The sequence below is a fragment of the Euprymna scolopes genome, chromosome 3 (assembly GCF_053919585.1).
Source record: "Euprymna scolopes isolate OS-2025 chromosome 3, ASM5391958v1, whole genome shotgun sequence".
Lineage (NCBI taxonomy): Eukaryota > Metazoa > Mollusca > Cephalopoda > Sepiida > Sepiolidae > Euprymna > Euprymna scolopes.
The window spans coordinates 144,559,976-144,579,791 of record NC_136484.1 but is presented as its reverse complement, the minus strand read 5'-3'; the positions used below and the strand labels follow the sequence as shown (position 1 = coordinate 144,579,791).

The window sequence follows — 19,816 nt, the reverse complement described above, 5'->3', positions numbered from 1 at the left end:
TTTTTGAGCACTATAATTGGAATGCCGTCAGGGCCAGTTGCTTTACTAGAATCAAGGTTTTTGATTAGCTTGGCAACATCACGTACAAATATAGTCATTCACATACAGTACTGTTTCGCTGTTTCACAGCTCATCAGTGCAGCTAGACAAGCAGCTACCTCAAAGTATAATAATTATTAAATACCTACAGACATTAGTATTTCATCTATTCGGGAATCATCAGTGCAGGTGTCAGGATTAATGCCAGTTGAGAGATTTGAACCCCGGCAACAGAAGTCATGTCTGGCTTCATTAGCAAGGACCCAAACCATTCGGCTATCATCAACCGTCAATCTATATATATATATATATAAGAGAAAGACAGAGAATAAAGCGATATCAGGTAAGATACGGATATGTTAGTCTATTTACAGGATTTACTCCTAAACTAATTAATCACTCATTAACAATTATAAAACAGAGCTGATAGGCTTATTGATAAGTAATGTGGGTTATAATTAGGTTAATGTAGTTTTATACAAGAGAATGGAACCCTTTTGTAAATATTTAACCCTAACACCTTCGATTTTTTTTAAACTATAACAATAAGTATTAGACATCAATTAATAAATATTCTCCAAATTTCAGTTTATTTGAAGCATTTGAAAAGGTTTTTAGTAGCCATAATATGAGTAGCATCTCTCATTTTAAAATTTAAATGTATCAGATATAAATTGAATTTGATCCATAATCAGTAGACACAAATTAAGCACGACTTCTTGAATTTCGATTTCTTTTTAAGACCCCTTAAATTTTAGTCTTTATAAATTATGTAATAGATTTTAGTCTTTATAAATTATGTAATAAATTTTAGTCTTTATAAATTATGTAATAGATTTTAGTCTTTATAAATTATGTAATAGATTTTAGTCTTTATAAATTATGTAATAGATTTTAGTCTTTATAAATTATGTAATAGATTTTAGTCTTTATAAATTATGTAATAGATTTTGATCAAATTTGGAATAAGTAATGCTGATTTTCATCTCTGTCAGAGGACATATAAAATGTGTGGAAAAACTGTTTCGATCCGGAGGGGGAATTAATTTTATCCTCCCTGAGATGAATATACTTTTAATATATATATATATATATATATATATATATATATATATATATATATATATATATATATATATATATATATAATGAAAATCCCATTTTATGTAGCAGATAATTATATTTCTTACCAATCATCATCTTTGTCAATGCACTTAACCCAAAGATCATATCAAGTGAACATTTGAATTAACTCAATATTATGCAATTGACTTATTCATTAACCTTTGTTTAAGCATAAGATAGCACAAATGTATCTATATTATTTTTCTCTTAGTTCGTCTGTCTGTTCCACTTTTACTCGGAAAACTAATTGGTTGATCTGGATTATATTTTGCATGAACCTTTGTTATGATTAGATGGTACGAACTAAGTACGTATGATATCCGTTCAATGCGCAGCTAGTGTTTAGCATGTAATTTAAAAAATGAGCACAAATTTAACCATATTAAACTGTCAATTTCTAAGTCAGTGGGCTATAAATTTTTAATGGCTTAAAATTCTAGTCCATATATATATATATATATATATATATATATATATATATATATATACACTAGCTGAAAGCCTGGCGTTGCACGGTCATACAATACGCTTAGACATTTTAATTTATGCAGATTGCGTATGTATTATAGAATCTTGTAAACAAACACAGACGGAATTTGATAAACAACATTGTCATTATTTTTTTTTTTTATTTTTTAAATGTTTTTGGAAAATTAATCCACTGGGCACATTATTCCTTGTAATATATAATATTCAATGGATAATACATATGCAAGCTGTATAAATTAAAATATCATGTTTAAGAAATTGTACAATCAGGCAACACCTGGCGTCCAGCTAGTATATATATATATATATATATATATATATATATATATATATATATATATATATATATATATATATATATATATATTAATGTTGGGACGATTAATCGGAATTGGAAAAATTGGAACTTTTGGGGGTATCAGAATCGGAAAAATTATAGTCTAATTTCCAATTCCAAGCTGATTCTTAAAAATCTTTAAATAAAAAAATAAAACAAGCACAAATTATTTTTTTTTATAAGTTATTCCTTTACAACATAAGACTGGGAAGAACCACAGAATGAGTTATAAATCTCATTTACAGATTTAACATTGACTAGCAGAGTTTAATTTATTTTATTTATTGGTGATTTATAACTTGCCTATTGCTTTTGTAATCGTTTCGCATCTATTCGCTAAAATCTCTGTGTGCCCTCATCCAAGGGAGTTCATATGATTATTAACAAATTTTAAATGCTCTATTAAATTTCGTTGGTACCAGCTGTACATTGAGATGTTCGTCATCAGCTTCTTCTGAAATAATTAAAGTTTTATGGCACCTTTTTGCACACAAGGAAATCCCCAGACTCTCCAAACCTAATTAATTTTTTTTTATTAGTTCTTATTGTAAGCAAAGTAAATATTCTAGAGTTCACTTGCCTATTTAATATCACAGATTTTAAAAAGTTTTTCGCACGTATTTGATAAATGGCCATATGGCGTCTATTAGAGACTTAGGACTTAAATATCAAAGATTTAACATGCTTGGAATTTGTTTCTAGTGCTGGTTTTGTATAACCTCCTTATCTTTTTAAATATTTCATGTTTCCTTATATTTTGTTTGGTTTTGGCACAAGTGAAAATATAGATGAAAATTTCACAAGTTTATCAAAATTTTGGAAGAGCAAACATTGAGAAGTTTGTTAACTTAAAAAAACACCTTTCATTTACATTTAAAATACCCAAAACATATGAGATTCTACTTTTTTCGGCGATTATGTGTGAGCACATTTAAACGTTATTTTAGAATTTAGAATGGGGGTTCAGTTGTGCATATAAAAATAATGTAAATTGATCCCATTTCGGTACATCATAACTTTTTAAACAGTTAAGTATTTTTTACCAGTAATTCTAAGGCCGATCAGCAAAGTCATAAAATAACATGTAATTGTTATATTTTTCTTATTGCCACCCATACTTAGGGTAAGTAGTAGGAAAGGAGCGTGGTTTTTATGACTTTTAACAATACTATATAGTAATATGATAGCGTATGTGTTATTTGTTTTGTGTCACGGTTACATCCGAGTGACTATTGTTTAATGATGGATTCCCATTTTTTATAATAAATAATTTTACCAAGAATTCTTCATAAGTTTTGGTTTCGATTTCGATTATAGTTGATCAAACTCCAGTGGACCATTTTTTTTTTCTAATAAATAATTTTATCAAGAATTCTTCATAAATTTTGGTTTCAGTTTCGATTATAGCTGAAGGAACTCAAGCTGATGCACCAAAGTCATATGGATATATTTTTTATTTTTGAAATCACAATTTTATAATATATAAAAATCGATAAAACATTAACTCTATAATAATATATACGAAATCTGCAAGAATTAAAATATCATATTTAAGCATACTTAACGACTTGGCTATGCCGGGCGTACTTGCTAGCTTAGATAAATAATTTTGTAGTTTTAACAAGAGTTACAATAATATCAGAGCATCTCTATTTACGCCATGAATACCAACATCAATATATTACATATGAATGAGTCCCCTGTGGAATTTCCACAGGTCCTGCTAGTTCTTATTATTTGCATCTAGTTTTTGTTCTTGTTTTGTTTTGTTTTTTACAGCAAAGCAAAGCAATTTAATAACCCACCAAATTTATATAATTAAAATAAAATTTAAACATTCATAGAAGGAAGGCACATAATAGTTAACGAAGCCCAACGCCCTCTCCATATTAAAAATAGTTTTCTAAATAGTAACATTATTATTTAAAATTTCGTTCGTAATAATGGGGGGGGGGTTAATATTTTGTTCTTACATCGTTTTCTCATTTTACCTACCAATCGTCGACTATTTTCAACTGTTTACGAAAACTTTCAAGTACCATGTTGTACACTAACGACGAACTGATACAATTTGGCTTTTAAACAAAATCAAAATAAACCTTTTGTTGTCTTTCAATTTGCAATACATTACAAGGAAAACATTTGAGACAAAATATACCTGGAAATTACTCGGGGGTTCATGTAATAATTTGAAAATGTACGAAAAAAAACAACAAAAAAAAAAAAACAAAAAAAAACAAATATCTAATTAAATAGTTATAAATATTAAAAGAATCGGAATCGGGAATCAAAACGGAATTGGAAATTTAGAATGGAATCGGTAATTGGATTGGAATTGGGAAAAAATTTTGGAATCGTCCCACCACTAATATATATATATTCTGTTTTGTCATCAGTTATTGAAGGAGACTGAAAAAATTTTATTTTTGCCCCAATCCAGAATGCGCCTTTCAGGGGAGGTAGATATTCTTTAATTTACAAACCGATTTTTTATTTATTTATTTATCTACCTCTGTTCTCGTGGGGAATCGGTAAGTAAGGTCACTAATAAAGAAGTGAACCAAAAGAAATAGCAATGTAATTTTGAGAAAACAAAAAAAAAATGCCACAAACTTCGAAATTATTTCTCCCGTTTAATGCCGGATTTCCATTCTAAAATCAATTAGCCATTTTTTCCCCCTCGGGAAATGTGCACAGATTTAATCAAATAATTATTCAGTTTAGTGAAACGCTATTAAAAATGTATGGGATGTAATTTTTTAGATTACTATAATCTGTCTCACCCAACAGAAGCGGATATTTTTAGCTGTTCACGAAGTGTAGTATCTATTCAAAGTAAAACTACAGTTTAGTGGCTGAACATAATTCAGTGAAAAATTGAGCATTCGTGCACTATTATGAAAGAACCATTTTTTTAGGGTTTTTTCAGTTTGGAGATTTGGAGAGTGCATAGCAGGGACAAACAAATACAATATCAAGATCGAATCGAAAATCTCCACAAATGTCAACAACAATAAGTGTGTATGTTTTTTTAGAAAGTTTTTTATTATAATTTTATTGAATTAAAATGAATATAAGAAAATTATACTAACACAAAATAAAGGTTTTCTTTTTCCTAACAAAGCCAAAATTCTAAAATTTTCGAATTTTGTTTGATTTTTTTTAGAAAGTTTTTTAACACATTTATTGAATTGAAATAAATTTATGAAAAGTATAATAACATAAAAGAGAGATTTAAAAAAAAAAAATTGTAACAAAGTTAATATTCTGAAACTTTCGAAAAAAATCGTTAGGAAATTCTTAAATTACATTTGTCTGTCCCTGGGGTGCACTCTTCAAATCTCCAAACTGAAAACCGAAAAAGTGGTTCCTTCTCAGTAGTGTACAAGTGTCAAAAATTGTGTACAAATGATAAATATTGTTTTGTTTTTGTTAAATATTAGTACAGTGTAACCCGGATGCAAGAGACTTCTTCTCCGGACCATACAGTGCCTTATATCCGGGTTACACTAACAGGCTCTAATCTGGGACCAGAGAAAATCTGTCTTATATCCCTTTTGTCTTATATTCGGGTCTCTTATATCCGGGTTACACTGTAACTGAGGATTTTTGAATTAAAGTATATTTGGTATTACGCGTGTAATCTTAAAACGATTGAAATGTTGTCGGAAATTTATCCTCTTGCCAGGTTTTCTTTGAAGGAGGCTCATCAAAATTCCATTTTCAGCACCGGACAATGAAACCACATCCAATATCCCCGTCGCCGGAATTTCGCGCTCGGCTCGTGACGTCATCAAGGAGCTAGCATTTCCCTTTTCTTCAAATTAAAAGGAGTTTCGTACAAACCCAAAATATACGAAACTAAGAATCATAAGATACGAAATAAAGAAAATCAAATATAAGAACCAGAATAAAACTATAATAAAAGTAAACAGGGGGGGGGATACACTATTATTGGTATAAAAAAATTCCGACATTCTCCCCCAACAGGAATTGGCAGTCAACCTACAGTTGGATGACACCTGTCAATATTATAATACACATTTTTTCTTTATATATATATACATATACCACACAATGTATGGTCAGAAGAACTTCAGGAAACACATATGAGAACAAAAAAGCAGAAAAATTCAAATAAGCTTATTCTATAAAAATTCACATGAAAACCTTCATGTTTTAGATTTGAATAGAGGAGTACCTAACCAGATTCATGAATTTAAAACTAATGATCAAATGCAAGGTTGCAACAGAAATTTGAACAGAGAACATTCTGCCAGATAATTAACTATTTGCATATAAAAAGAGTATAAAGACTTGAGAAGTTCACCTACCATCCAACCTCCTCATCCTTATATTATCTCTGGCGAACACCAAAATATCTCAACTCCCTCGTAACCACAAGAGCCCAGTGAGATCAACACCAGTGCTACAAGAGGGACGAATCAAATCAACCCTAAGCTTTGATAAGTTCTTCAACTTGGTGGAATGAAATAAAACTGAAACCCAAATTCTGCACAAATTCTGCAAGGCAATTACAGTTTTAAACGTTTGTTTAGCTATATACATATAGCCAAACAAACACAGATGAGTATAGGTGTCAGAAACACTCAGGTAGCGTGAGATGTAATACTTATGGTAAACTCCTATCAAGGAGAGATCCAATCTTCTTGTGTTCAGCATTGAAACAAACATCTCAGCATCAGAAAACTCACTCTTAACTAAGTATAAGATGGTCCTGAGCGCCTCAGAAACACCCCAGGACAAATTGATCTTGACTTCGATAGCTTTTGCAATACTGCAGGGAGCTACTTTGAGGCAGATCTTCAAAAAACATTTAAACATGATAACACCTGCATGTGACTCCAAAACAGGAAGCGTTCTACTTAAAGGAGCAACTTCATACAATGAATGTTCTGCAAGTGATCTCTGCAGAACATGACCTACACTCTATACACCATGTAGTCAGCAAATTCGACAGGATTCATCATGGGATTCTTTATCGAGTTACACTCAACATGAATCTGCATACCCCAGTCCAACTTGAGTTCGCGTAACTCTTCCAAAACCATTCTCCTCTTGGTTTTTACATGTTGACAGGTGGATATAGTACTCTCTGCCCTATACCCTTGATGGAGAATTTCTCTCCCAGTGCTAACATTAGCACTTAAAGAAGTGCACAAAACTTGCATTTTCACACAGGATTGACTTCTGTCCTTCAACCCCTGGCTATTGTCAGAACTACATGACCTGAGGGTGCTCACATCATGGGGGCACAAGTGATTGCAGTTTGTCAGAGCATTCACCACTAAAATACTTGTAGAAAAGGCAGAGGGATGCAACGTTTCGTCGATGGGACAGAGGCTGAAGCTTAGATGCCAGTTCAGGGCCTATCAGGTTTGCGACTCTCTTTTGAACCTTGTCAAGGAGCGAGAGACTAATAGCAGATGCACCAGCCCAGATGTGACAGCAATACTCCATACATGGGCGAATGGTGGCCTTATAGAGGTACAGGATACTTTCGGGTGTTAGTAGTTTTCTAGCACGGTAGAGAGAGCCCACCTTTCTTGCAGCGGCCCTGGCAATGCCTTCAATGTAATTGTTCTAACTCATGTTTCCTGTGAACGTTAGGCCAAGGAGGTTGAAAGATGTACTCTCAGATAAAGAGTCGTTGGCCATTGCTATAGGTGGTAGAGAAGGTTTCTTGTAATTATTGAATGAAACTAGTTGAGTCTTGGCAGCATTGAACGCGACCAACCACTTTTGTCCCCATTCCACCACAGATTGGAGGTCTTCCTCTAGTGTTTCTGCTATTTCTTTAGAAATGTGTTCATTCGTCTTCTTGTTGTGCCTGCCATAGAGTGTAGTGTCATCAGCATATATACCCATCTCAGAGGCAATTTTGTCGGGGAGGTCATTTATGAATATCAGGAACAATAGAGGTCCAAGGATAGAACCCTGGGGCACCCCCGCATTTATATCATATTGTTTAGATGTACGACCGTCGAGGACAACCTGGATTTTTCTCTTATCTAAGAAGGATTTAATTGTTAAGTATTCTACCAGTGATACCGTATGATATAATTTTAAACTATGACCGAAGTTAGAAATAACTTACAAAAAACATTAAACTAGATATTAATTACTTCAGGAAAGAACTATGAAAAAAGTAACTAAAATGAAAGAGAACATATACCCGTAATTGTTTAATTGGAAATGTTTCGATTTAATTAATGAAATCGAGAAAACTTTTCGTGAAACGTATTTTTATTATTATTAAAAACAGAAAATGAACATGACAGTACTTGTACAGTTTAATCAAGACATTAAAAAAAATGAAAATATCCAAAAAAGGCTATATTGTACGTATCCGTTATCGAACGAAGTTCTCCGGAAAAAAATTTCACTTAATTTCATCAAGTAGTTTTTTTTTTTTTTTTTTTTTTTTTTTACAGCAAAAATACAATTTGTTATGATACCGAGCAAAAATTTCGATTTTTAGGAAGAAAAGCTAGTATTAAGGATGGGGAGAGGGTGTCGGCGCTGTAAATTGAGTTACCTCCCCCTGACGTGTTCAAAAAAAGTCTAAGATGGCCGACTTAAACGCGTTCTCATAAAAATGTGTTTTTTCCGCTGTAAAAAAAAAAAAAAAAAAAAATCTACTCGATCAGATTAAATTAAATTTATTTTCGGAGATCTTCAGTCCAAAACGGATATGCAATATAACCTTTTTTTTTTTTTTTTTTTTTTTTCGATATTTTCATTTTTTAAATGTCTTTATTAAACTGTACAAGTACCCAAAATATAATTGTAAAGACATTTATTGAAACGTCTGCGTAAGAAAATATAATTTTGATAAAACAATTTTGTAAATTTTTTGTTATTTATTTCCTACTTCGGTCATAGTTTAAAACACTGATTTCTCCCTCCGATTTTAACAACAGGTGCCCGAAAAAAAAATGGCGTCTCCATTTTCGGCGATAAACAGTAGAAGTACAGAAATGTGTACATAGGCTGAAATAATTGTTAACTTTTGCTTGCACGCAGGCTCCATTTTTTTTCTTCTAGCGATTATTTCAACATATTTCAACCGTGTTCTTATGATTGAAGGTGTAATACTAAATAGATATTAACTCAAAATGATTCCTCATTTACTAATTTTGGTGTTCGTGTACTTTTGCCACCGCGCTATTTTTAAATTTTTTTTTTTTTTTTTTTTCAGGAGCTTCTTCACGATATCTTTTTTTTTAATTGCTAGGTGGAAGCACAGAATAGTTTAAACACACACACACTCACACACGCGCGTGCACGCGCGCACACACACACACACACACACACACACACACACACACCCTCCCTATGTTAAGAATAGCTTTCAAAATAATAACGTTATTATTTCAGCACAGTGGCAAAAGTGCACAAGTGCCTAATGTTTAACAAAAACAACAAAACAACATTTATCGGGTGTAACAGTAACACATTTTTTTCATCGCATTAAACTTAGTTTGTTCTGTCCTCGATCAATGGAGAAGAAATCTTTCTAGTCTGAGGCAATTTTTATTTTTGTTCGAATCCAGTCTTTCGGGGAAGCTGGATTTTCCCCCATATTCGACCATTTGTTCAACTTTGTCCTCGTGGAGAGGTAATGAAATAGAAACCCCGTTTATTTATTTATTTTGGTTTTTGTTTTCTCATTAATTTAAAAGTAGAATAAACCTTCAAGACAACGACTTTGGCATCAACAGCATATGGAATCTAGTTGTTATGTTATAAACGCTAGCATCGAGATGTTTTTCTTAAAGAGGCCGCCTAATGCTAACGAAGAAAGTGACCATTTCTTCTTCCCCAGTTTACTGCAAGAAGCCTGCAAAGGAAGATATATCAACTAAGCACACACGCACACAAGCGCGCACTTGTTTCGTATGTATGACTAGTTCACTTTTCTTTTCTTTTTCCTTCTCTCTCTCTCTCTCTCTCATACACTCTCTCTCTCTCTCTCACACACACACACACACACACACACTTGTTTTGGTTTGCTAGTGAAAATTTCTCCTGACAAACCCATGTTAATTTTGTAGTTCGTCACAGCCATAGTTATTTGTATTTATTTTTTTGTACGCGTTTGATTCTTTGCTATTATTATTCAGGACGTACCGTGAAACGGCTTTGTACGCACGAGGATGATCAAGTTAGGCGACTCTCGCACCGCCTGTGTCAGAAATGGAACCGATTCTTCCTAGAACAGGACCGGCGTGCGCCAGTCGAGGTGCAAAGCGATCGGGCCACCACCAAAGTGAGAGAAGCTGCCCGGTCCTTTATTGCTCAGGCTCTTAGACAAGAGGAAGAAGAGGAAGAAGAGGTAAAAATACGTATTTTCATGGATCTTTCTTTCTTTATGTTTTTTTTTTAACACCGTTTTATTTTGTTATCTTTTCCTTCTTTCTTTTTCTTTGTTGTCGTCTTTTTCTTTTTGTCGTCGTTCTTTTTTTCCTTATCCCTTTGTTTTTGTCATCTTTTATTTATTCAAGAAATATGATTGATATGTTAGATAAGTCGTTATCACTTTCCACGCACATAATAAATATTCTTTCCAATTTTCTCGATTTAATTTCATTTGTTTGTTTTCGTATTTTTTTTTTTTTTTTTACTCCCCACACCACTCCGATATTTTCTCCTTTCTCTTCAAAGTTTTGGTCAATACTCATCAATAACCATTTTTTTTTTTTAGTTTTTAAATGGCTTCTTCTTCTTCTTCTTCTTCTTCTTCTTCTTCTTCTTCTTCTTCTTCTTATTATTATTATTATTATTATTGTTATTATTATTATTATTATTATTGTTATTGTTATTATTATTGTTGTAGTAGCAGTAGCAGGTTTGCACACAGGTCCACGCGAGTGAGATTGCTCACTGATAAGAACAGCAGATTTCCACCTCTTTCGATAACCTTGGGAAATGACTTTGCATTATCGCAACAGCTGCTTACCATTGATCTATCGCTGGCAACGACCATGGATCTTCACTCGAATTTGAGTGGCAATAAGCTTCCCCAAAGTCCCAGTATTCTTCACACTCATCCAGTGGATGTCTGATTAGTGCTTTCGGTAAATATCCAGATCCGCTACTACAGAACACTGACCACTCTAATTTGTTTTTATACAGGTAATTGAGGTCGCTGACAACGAATCTGATAGTCAAACTTGGGGCAAATTTACCGTTTGCATGGTATTAACCCCTGAACCCACGAACTACTTTCCACCATTTTGCAGCTTCCGTTTACGCTACGCGCATGCACGCTGTAGCATAAACGACAGCTTCACCAAGCAAACTACGTTGGGGGAGAGGATTTTTTTTCCAGGACATAGAATTTTCTAATTTTCAAAAATACATTATAGCACTTTTTGGGTGGAAAATTTAAAATTAGCTGAAAAAGAAATAAAACAAGAAAAGGAAAGCACTCCAAGTTGGAGTAGGGGGGGTTAATTTATCTGTTTTTTTTTTTACCTGGAACATTGGGGGCGCGAGCGGGGGGAGGGGCGGATGTGATGTTGGAGCGCGCGCGCCCCAACATCACATCCGCCCCCCCTCCGCTCGCGCCCCCAATGTAAATAGTAAAATCTTCGGAAAATGTTAAATGGTGTTCTAATTGGTAAATATCCGTGCGTTACTTACGGAAAAACGTTTAACTGCAAAAGCACCTATTAAGCCACATAAGTTCTATAATTGAATCCCCCTCCCGCAAAAAAAAGAATGAAAAACATAAAGATGTTGGGTGCTTATGTTTTTGTAAACCACATCAAAAAATACGTGAGACAAAAAAAAAAAAAGTCCCCCAATTTGTTGTACTTTTCTTTAACTGTAAGTCATTAAAAAAATGTGAGTCTGTAATTTTTTGATTGGTACGCCATGTGAGAAGGCAGTTTGCTAGGTGAAGCAAGCCGTCGTTCATGCTGCAGCGCACGCGCAAGCTGCAAAATGGTGGAAAGTTATTCGTGGGTTCGGGGGTTAATACCATGCAAACGGTAAATTTGCCCCAAGTTTGACTATCAGATTCGTTTTCAGCGACCTCAATTACCTATAAAAAAACAAATTAGAGTGGTCGGTGTTCTGTAGTAGCGGATCTGGATATTTACCGTGCTTTCTCTATTTGGTCCTTCCATCCTTTTAGGCCCTTCACAGCTATTTTGTGTGATATCAGCCGAGACTGATGCCTTTTTTCTTTTTTTTAGAGGGAGATGTACATTTTATAAAGTGTCTTCAATTTCCTTGGTTGCATGCAGTGTTCCTTCTGCCATTTTGTTTTACTTCTGTGGCAGTTTCCTTGTGGCTGGTTAGTGTTCGTAGTTTATGTGGGTTACTTATTATTATTATTATTATTATTATTGCTGCTCGTTAGAAGTAGTCACACAGGCCATAATCATCAAAGATTTCTCTTTGAAAACAAGTTGTGGGGTCCTCTGGAATCTTAGTGACAACAATTTCTCCAGATTTCCAGTACTCCCCGCCTCTTTTGATAACCTTTGCAGATGAATTTGCGTAATCGCTGCAGCCACTTACCACTGATTCATCATTGGCAGTGACCATTGGTTTTCACTGGAATTTTGATGGCAATAGGCCTCCCCAAGATCCCAGTCCTTATACTCATCCTGCGGAAGTCTGATTAGTGCTCTCTCTCTCCTCTGTCTTTTAATCCTCCTTGACCCTCACTGTTGTATATTGATTTTTATTGGAGGAGATGATATATTAAAACGTGTCATGTGTTATGTAGTGGATGTAAGATATTGTTCTTTTAACAGACAGATAATAAATGTATATATAATTTGGGTATGTTGTTTACCCAGGAGGACATGATATTGACGTATAAACTGAGTCATGTTGTATCAGACTTATCACACGGGATATTTTTACAGTTCATATATAAGAATAATAATATATGCTTCATACCTTTTTTCTTGAAGAGATCTTCTGTATTTTCCCGCTGCTCCGTGACGAACCATGAAGCGATCAGCACCATCCAATTGAGACATCTGTTCTTATTTGTGAAACCATTAAAACAACTTTTATATTTTTATAATATAAATTTATTACAGTTGTCTCAAATGGTTTTCACAGGATCTGCAGTTTGTCTACATTTTCTATTCTTACAGCTCGCTCCCTAGCTGTCTGTCCACACCTGTCTAGACGTCTGTCCACTCTGGTGGTCAATCCTCAACTCCCGGAATCTCTCCAAAACTAACTACATCACGTGTCCTCTTATGTCACCTAATTGCATGTCTCAGACCAACCTAATGTCCACAACTAGTTATTTGTTTATTCAAAACCCCAAAATAATGTTTACGTATATTTTCTATTTTCACATTCCTTTTGCGATTCACATGCCAATCATTTCTTCCCCAATTTAATTGTTTATTCTTCTAATCATAATAACTGATCCAGCGACCATCCGTCGCTCAAATCAAGTAATAAGAATACAATAACAATAATAATAATGTTTTGACCCTTGACCCCGCTTGCCACAGTTAACAGATACTATGCTATGATCACAGCCTAAAGGGTCATAACATTACATCACTTATTTGGTGAGGCGCCTGTTTATAGCAACACATGAAAGAAAAAGGGGGCAGAAGGTAGGGGCGGAGGGTAGTTAATTTACAATTATTATTATTATTATTAGTAGTAGTAGTAGTAGTAGTAGTAGTAGTAGTATCTGTTAAGTTTTCACACAAATCGTTATCAATGACTGCTCACTGGCAATAACAAGTAGTCTACAATCTCCATGACAACAAGTCTCCCCAAATTCCAGCAATCTTTGCCTCTTGCAATAAATATTGGAAATTATCTTGTTTTATCGCAACAGTCATTTACTATTTATTTTTCACGAATAATAACTGCTATGTTTCTCTTGAATTAGAGTGAGACTAAGCCACTCCAAGATTTCAATATTTTTCAATGGAGGTCAAGATGGTGCTCTTCCTCCCCAGGCTTTTCATTCTGCTTGACCTTTCACAACTATTTTGTGTGGAACAAGCCGAGAATGGTGGCAGCTAGCTCTTTTTTGGGGGTCGTGGGTGGAGGTGCAGATAATCGGATTTCTAGTAGTTTCAGTTCCATTGGACTTCTGTAAAAGAATTTTTCAGAATGAGATGATTATTTAATCACTAGGAGTTTTAACCTTGACCCTAACTCTAAGACAAGACATTATCAGCGATTGCTCACCAACAATAACAAATGGTATTTCCTGGGGTCTGAATGACAACAAGTATCCCTAAGTTTCCAGCATTCTTTGTCTCTTTTATAACTGCTGCAATACATGGCTACAACAGCAGTTTACCATTGATTTTTTTTTCTTTGATACTGACTGTTGGTCTTCTTTGAAATTTGGGTGGCAGTAAACCTCCTCAAGATTCCAGTACTCCCTGCACTCTCCCAGTGGAGGTTTGGTTGGTGTTCTTCCTCCTTGGTATTTTCATACACTAATCCTTCATAACCTCTTTGTATAGTACCCATCGAGGTTGGTGCATTTATGGAGAAGGAGCGATCACTTACAACAAAAAGGTGCTCTCTCTGGAATCTGAATGACAAGTTTCCCCAGATTTCCAGTACTCTCTCTTTATTTTAACCACTATTGCAAATCCCTTTGAGTTATCACAGATAATGTATTGTGATGACTGATATGATTCTAGTTAAGAGAAGGATAGACATTTTTATCTAGACTAGTGTTGGGACGATTAATCAGAATTGGGAATGGGAAAAATCAGAATTTTGGAGTGGGTATCAGAATTGGAAAAATGTGAGCCAAATTTCCTATTCCAAAAACGATTTTTTTACTTAGTTTTCATTCATTTTTTTATTTTTTTAAATTTAATTTTCCGTTGTTGTCATATGTGAGGAATAGAGATGAAAATCTCTCCAATTTATCAACATCTCGGATGTGATACTTAAAGAGAAAAGATTAAAAAGTTTGTCAAATTGAAAAGAAAATGGTAGTATTTAAAAGTAGATGACTACTTTCTGCTACCACCCCAATCGAATTCTACATTTTAAGTAATTTTAGAATTAAAATCAGAAATTGTATTGGAATCAGAATAAAGAACAGGATCCGTAATTGCAGTGGAATCAGGAAAAATGTTGGAATCGTACCTACACTACTCTAGAACAAAGTGGACTAACGACCGTTATTTTACCCACGCTTTTGATGACCTTGTGTCTAATTCTTACAGAATGTAAATTTTTATATTTTGTGCAAATAACATATCTAAGCTGATCCAAATAATTGTACCATGATGATTCGCAAGTCTCGACTCGTTTTAAATATGAATAGTACAACTGCTTGTTATTGTGAACTCTTTTATTAACACTTGAGTTTCACTGGATTAACATCTAGAAAACCACAGCTATTCATATACAGCCATGGTCCAAATTATGGAGCACCAATGAAAAATCGAAATTATGATTCAAATGTATATATTTAAAGGTTAAGAAAAGTAAACATTAAAAAATCTATTTAAACAACAATCAATATTTGACATGTCCTCCTTTTGCCTTTATAACAGCTTTTATTCATTTTTACATTTTATTGGCTAAATTGTTGCAGGTGGTAGGATCTATTTTCTGCCACTCTTTATGAAGTTTGGCCTCTAATTCTTTTTTGATGAACATTTAGGCATTCTCACTCTTTTCCCGAAATGGTACCTCAAAGTTTCTATGGGATTTAGGTCTGGGGATTAAGGGGGTCACTTCATCACTGTAATCCTTTTTTTCTCAAACCAACTCATTGAAACTTTTGATGTATGGCGTGGGAAATTATCTTGTTGGAAAATTACATCACTAAATATTTTTTAATATATTAAATATTTTAGTCAAAGAAGTTTGGTAAACCTTTTCCGGCATGTTAGTATAAATTGTGGAGTTCATTCTGCCTTCACACGTCTTCACATGCCTTCACAGTACCTAAAAAAGTTATGTAGCCCCAGATCATTACGCTTCCTCCTCCAAATTTGACAGTTGGAACCACACAATCAGAATAAAATGCTTCTCCTTTCCTACGGCGAATATAAACCGCTCCAGGGGTGCCAAAAATCTGATGAAAATAATTAGAATTTGCTACAATTTTTGAATAGATGTTATGGATGTGTATTCATATAAAAAATTCAATTGTTCCTTTCAAAGTTTAGGAAATAGAAGCTGTTAACTTACCTAAAAGTTACTTTCGTCAGACCGAACAATTTTGGCCCAATCATCAAGTGTCCAATTTTTATGTTTTTTTTTTTTGGTTAAAAACATTAATGTCTTCACCTTCAATTGGGCACTTTTCAACGAGGGGGGGGGGCGCTTTTTTCGCCGATATATTCGAAAGTCATCATCTCCTTTCGATTGTCTAGCCTTAATTTAAAGAAATGTTACTTCCAGTTTGGCGGTAGTCGTAACAGCATAGACGTCAGGTTTTTTCCCCATTCTTTTATTCTTTTCCTCCTTTGCGGTACGGGTTCGAGCCTGCCTTCCTACTACCACTTCTTTTTTTTTTTTGCTCAACATACACATTCAAACACATATATATACGTTAATGTAAAAGGAAAAGAGAAAGTTCAATTCCACAGAAGGAGACTTATCCGGATAATGCCAAGCTCAACAATTATTATTGGAGCTTATACAAGAGTATGAAATGGAGACACAAAACTATATATTGGTAGATATAGAATCGATCATTTATTGAATAATGGAATACAGGCAAAATTTGGGGGATATAATGGACTCTTTATGCCAGGGCATTTCGAAGCCTAATGCTTCTCATCAGAAGAGTGGAGAAGGTGCTAGATAGCATGGGGATGATGCGGCGTCTAGCGTATGGTTCATTAGGGACGAAAAAGATTAATTAGCACACAATGCAACGAGAATATAACCTAAACAATATAAAACCTAGGCCCAATGAAAAAATAGCTTAGAAACCCCTTCCCAGGGCTAAAGACTTAAAACCTAAATTTAGAACCATCTAACCACCACCCCTAAACCCCACTGGTGAGCCCGCCCCCTAAATAAGCAATTATTTAAAAACCAGCGCATTTGGTCTCCACGATTAGAATTACACTATGCCTTCCATCCCAGTATTATTTACATTAAAACTTTTAAATGTACCGAAAATATAACCTAAGAAAAGCCCCCCCCCCCGATTCAATCCAACCCACCCCCGTCACCCATATAGACATATTCCCATCTCTATCCTACCCCCTCCGACGACCAGCCAAGCGCGTTCCCAACCGCTTACAAGCAAACAAGTGTATTTTCCAATTTCCTTCTAGATTCCACTTCCTACTGATAATATAACTTAGATTTGAACACAGTTGAACCAGTCAAGTTTCGGGTAATTTCCATCACAAGAGTCTCCGTTGAAAAAATAGTTTTTTGCCATCCAAATTAGGAGGAAGAAGAAATAATAGTTCGAAACAAAACAAATGTATAAGGTTGCGACACTGGACAGACTAATGTTTTTAACAAATGGTCGGACTAGTTTCTTTTGTGGAAAGCAACTATTTATTAAGTCGCCTGACGGGGACTTATGGTTTTAATCAACTATCTGTCTGAAACGTAAGCGTGTGAGAGAGAGAGAGAGAGAGAGAGAGAGAGAGAGAGAGAGAGAGAGAGACAGACAGACAGACAGACAGACAGACAGACAGAGAAAGAGATAAAAAGTTGTTTTTTTTTTTTTTTCAAATTTGAAGGATGTTAAAAATATTAAAACCTTAAAATAATCTCGTTTTGCATTTGTTTCAGTGTTTACTATTTATTTTATTTTTTATTTATTTTATTTTTTTATTTACTTTATTCTTTCTTTATTTTATTTTTTTATTTATTTTATTTTTTATTTATTTTATTTTTTATTTATTTTATTTATTATTTATTTTATTTTTTATTTATTTTATTTTTTATTTATTTTATTCTTTCTTTATTTTATTTTTTATTTATTTTATTTTTTATTTATTTTATTTTTTATTTATTTTTTTTATTCATTTTATTTTATTTATTTTATTTTTTATTTATTTTATTTTTTATTTATTTTTTTTATTCATTTTATTTTATTTATTTTATTTTTTTTATTTATTTTATTTTTTATTTATTTTATTTTTTATTTATTTTATGTTTTATTTATTTTTTTTTATTTTTTTATTTTTTATTTATTTTATTTTTTATTTATTTTATTTTTTATTTATTTTATTTTTTATTTATTTTATTTTTTATTTATTTTATTTTTTATTTATTTTATTTTTTATTTATTTTATTTTTTATTTATTTTATTTTTTATTTATTTTATTTATTATTTATTTTATTTATTATTTATTTTATTTTTTATTTATTTTATTTATTATTTATTTTATTTATTATTTATTTTTTTTTATTTATTTTATTTTTTTTATTTATTTTATTTTTTATTTATTTTATTTTTTATTTATTTTATTTTTTATTTATTTTATTTTTCATTTATTTTATTTTATTTATTTTATTTTTTATTTATTTTATTTTTTATTTATTTTATTTTGTATTTATTTTATTTATTATTTATTTTATTTTTTAATTATTTTTTAATTCATTTTATTTTATTTATTTTATTTTTTATTTATTTTATTTTTTATTTATTTTATTTTTTATTTATTTATTTTATTTTTTATTTATTTTTTATTTATTTATTTTATTTTTTATTTATTTATTTTTTTCTTGGTGGTTTTCAAATCGTAAACTGCTTTGGCCATTTCCAGTTTATTCTGTAAATCATAACCAGAGGGATTCAAGTCAATATGGGCCATCTTCTAAAGAAGCACCTCTTTTCTTTCTTTTTCTTTAAAAAAAAGAAGTTTTTAAGTTTACACTTCTAAATGTTTCTCTCTTAATCTTGCAGAAAACCTATTTGTAATTTTTTATTTTATCCCATGAAAAAGTATAATAAACAAATGTTGCTAGATTATCAATATTTGACTTTTCAAATGGAACGAGTCACCCTCAATTTGGCATCATAGTTAGTGTTCGATAATAAGTCAGGTGTAAAGAGATGCAGGGTTCAATCCTCTCTTGGTCATACCAAAGATTCAAACACTCAGTATTATAAGATGAAGATAAAGGGTAAGTGGAGTAGTCCTGGGAAAAGGAGTAGTGCCCTCTCTTACATTTTGGCAGAGTAGCTAATTAAAAGGGAGCCTACGGGTTGCCCCTGACTATAGTTAACCACTTTACTTATTTTTTTACTTTACAACCCTTTAAGATGCTCAGATGAAATTGAAATTTAAAGGATCAACCAATGAAAACTGATACGGGGGCACACGTGTAGATATCTTTTGCTATATGTATCACAGAAGAGACGTTGTGAGCCTGTCTCTGCTTTATCATTATTTTCATGGCAAGTGCTCATCTGAGCTCCAATCTATGGTCCCCCCACCCCTGTCCTGACTTTCACAAAAAAACGCTCGTCTAGCTGAAACCACTATCAATAATTTCCCCCACTCTTTATCTGTGCCTAAACCTAAACGTACATTCCATGAAAAAAGCTTCCTTCTTAGAACTGCCCGCCTGTGGAACTCTGTTCCGTTTTTCTGCTTTTCAACTGACTACAATATAGTTGTCTTCAAGTCCAATGTGAACAAATTCTTAAGTAATCCAATTTACCAAATTTCCACTACTAAATATAACTACAACATGTTCCCCTTAACCGCTGTACACTCATTAACCTTTATCCTCGAGTGGCCTCGAGGCCTTGATAAGTGGTGACTTTGTAAAAAAAAAAAAAAAATGTCCAGTGTCGCGACCTTGTAAATTTATTTCTATTATTAAATATATATCTTGCTC

The 19,816-nt window shown here is 32.8% G+C and overlaps 1 protein-coding gene across 1 annotated transcript in view; it reads left to right on the top strand.

Moving 5' to 3' along the window:
• The window catches only part of LOC145262702 (transcription elongation factor A N-terminal and central domain-containing protein 2-like), a 624,264-nt gene that overhangs the window by 577,856 nt on the left and 26,592 nt on the right, over positions 1-19,816 (top strand). The window contains exon 4 of the mRNA XM_080119827.1: positions 10,138-10,349. Coding sequence (XP_079975953.1) covers positions 10,138-10,349 — 212 coding nt within the window. The remainder of the gene's footprint in view (positions 1-10,137; positions 10,350-19,816) is intronic.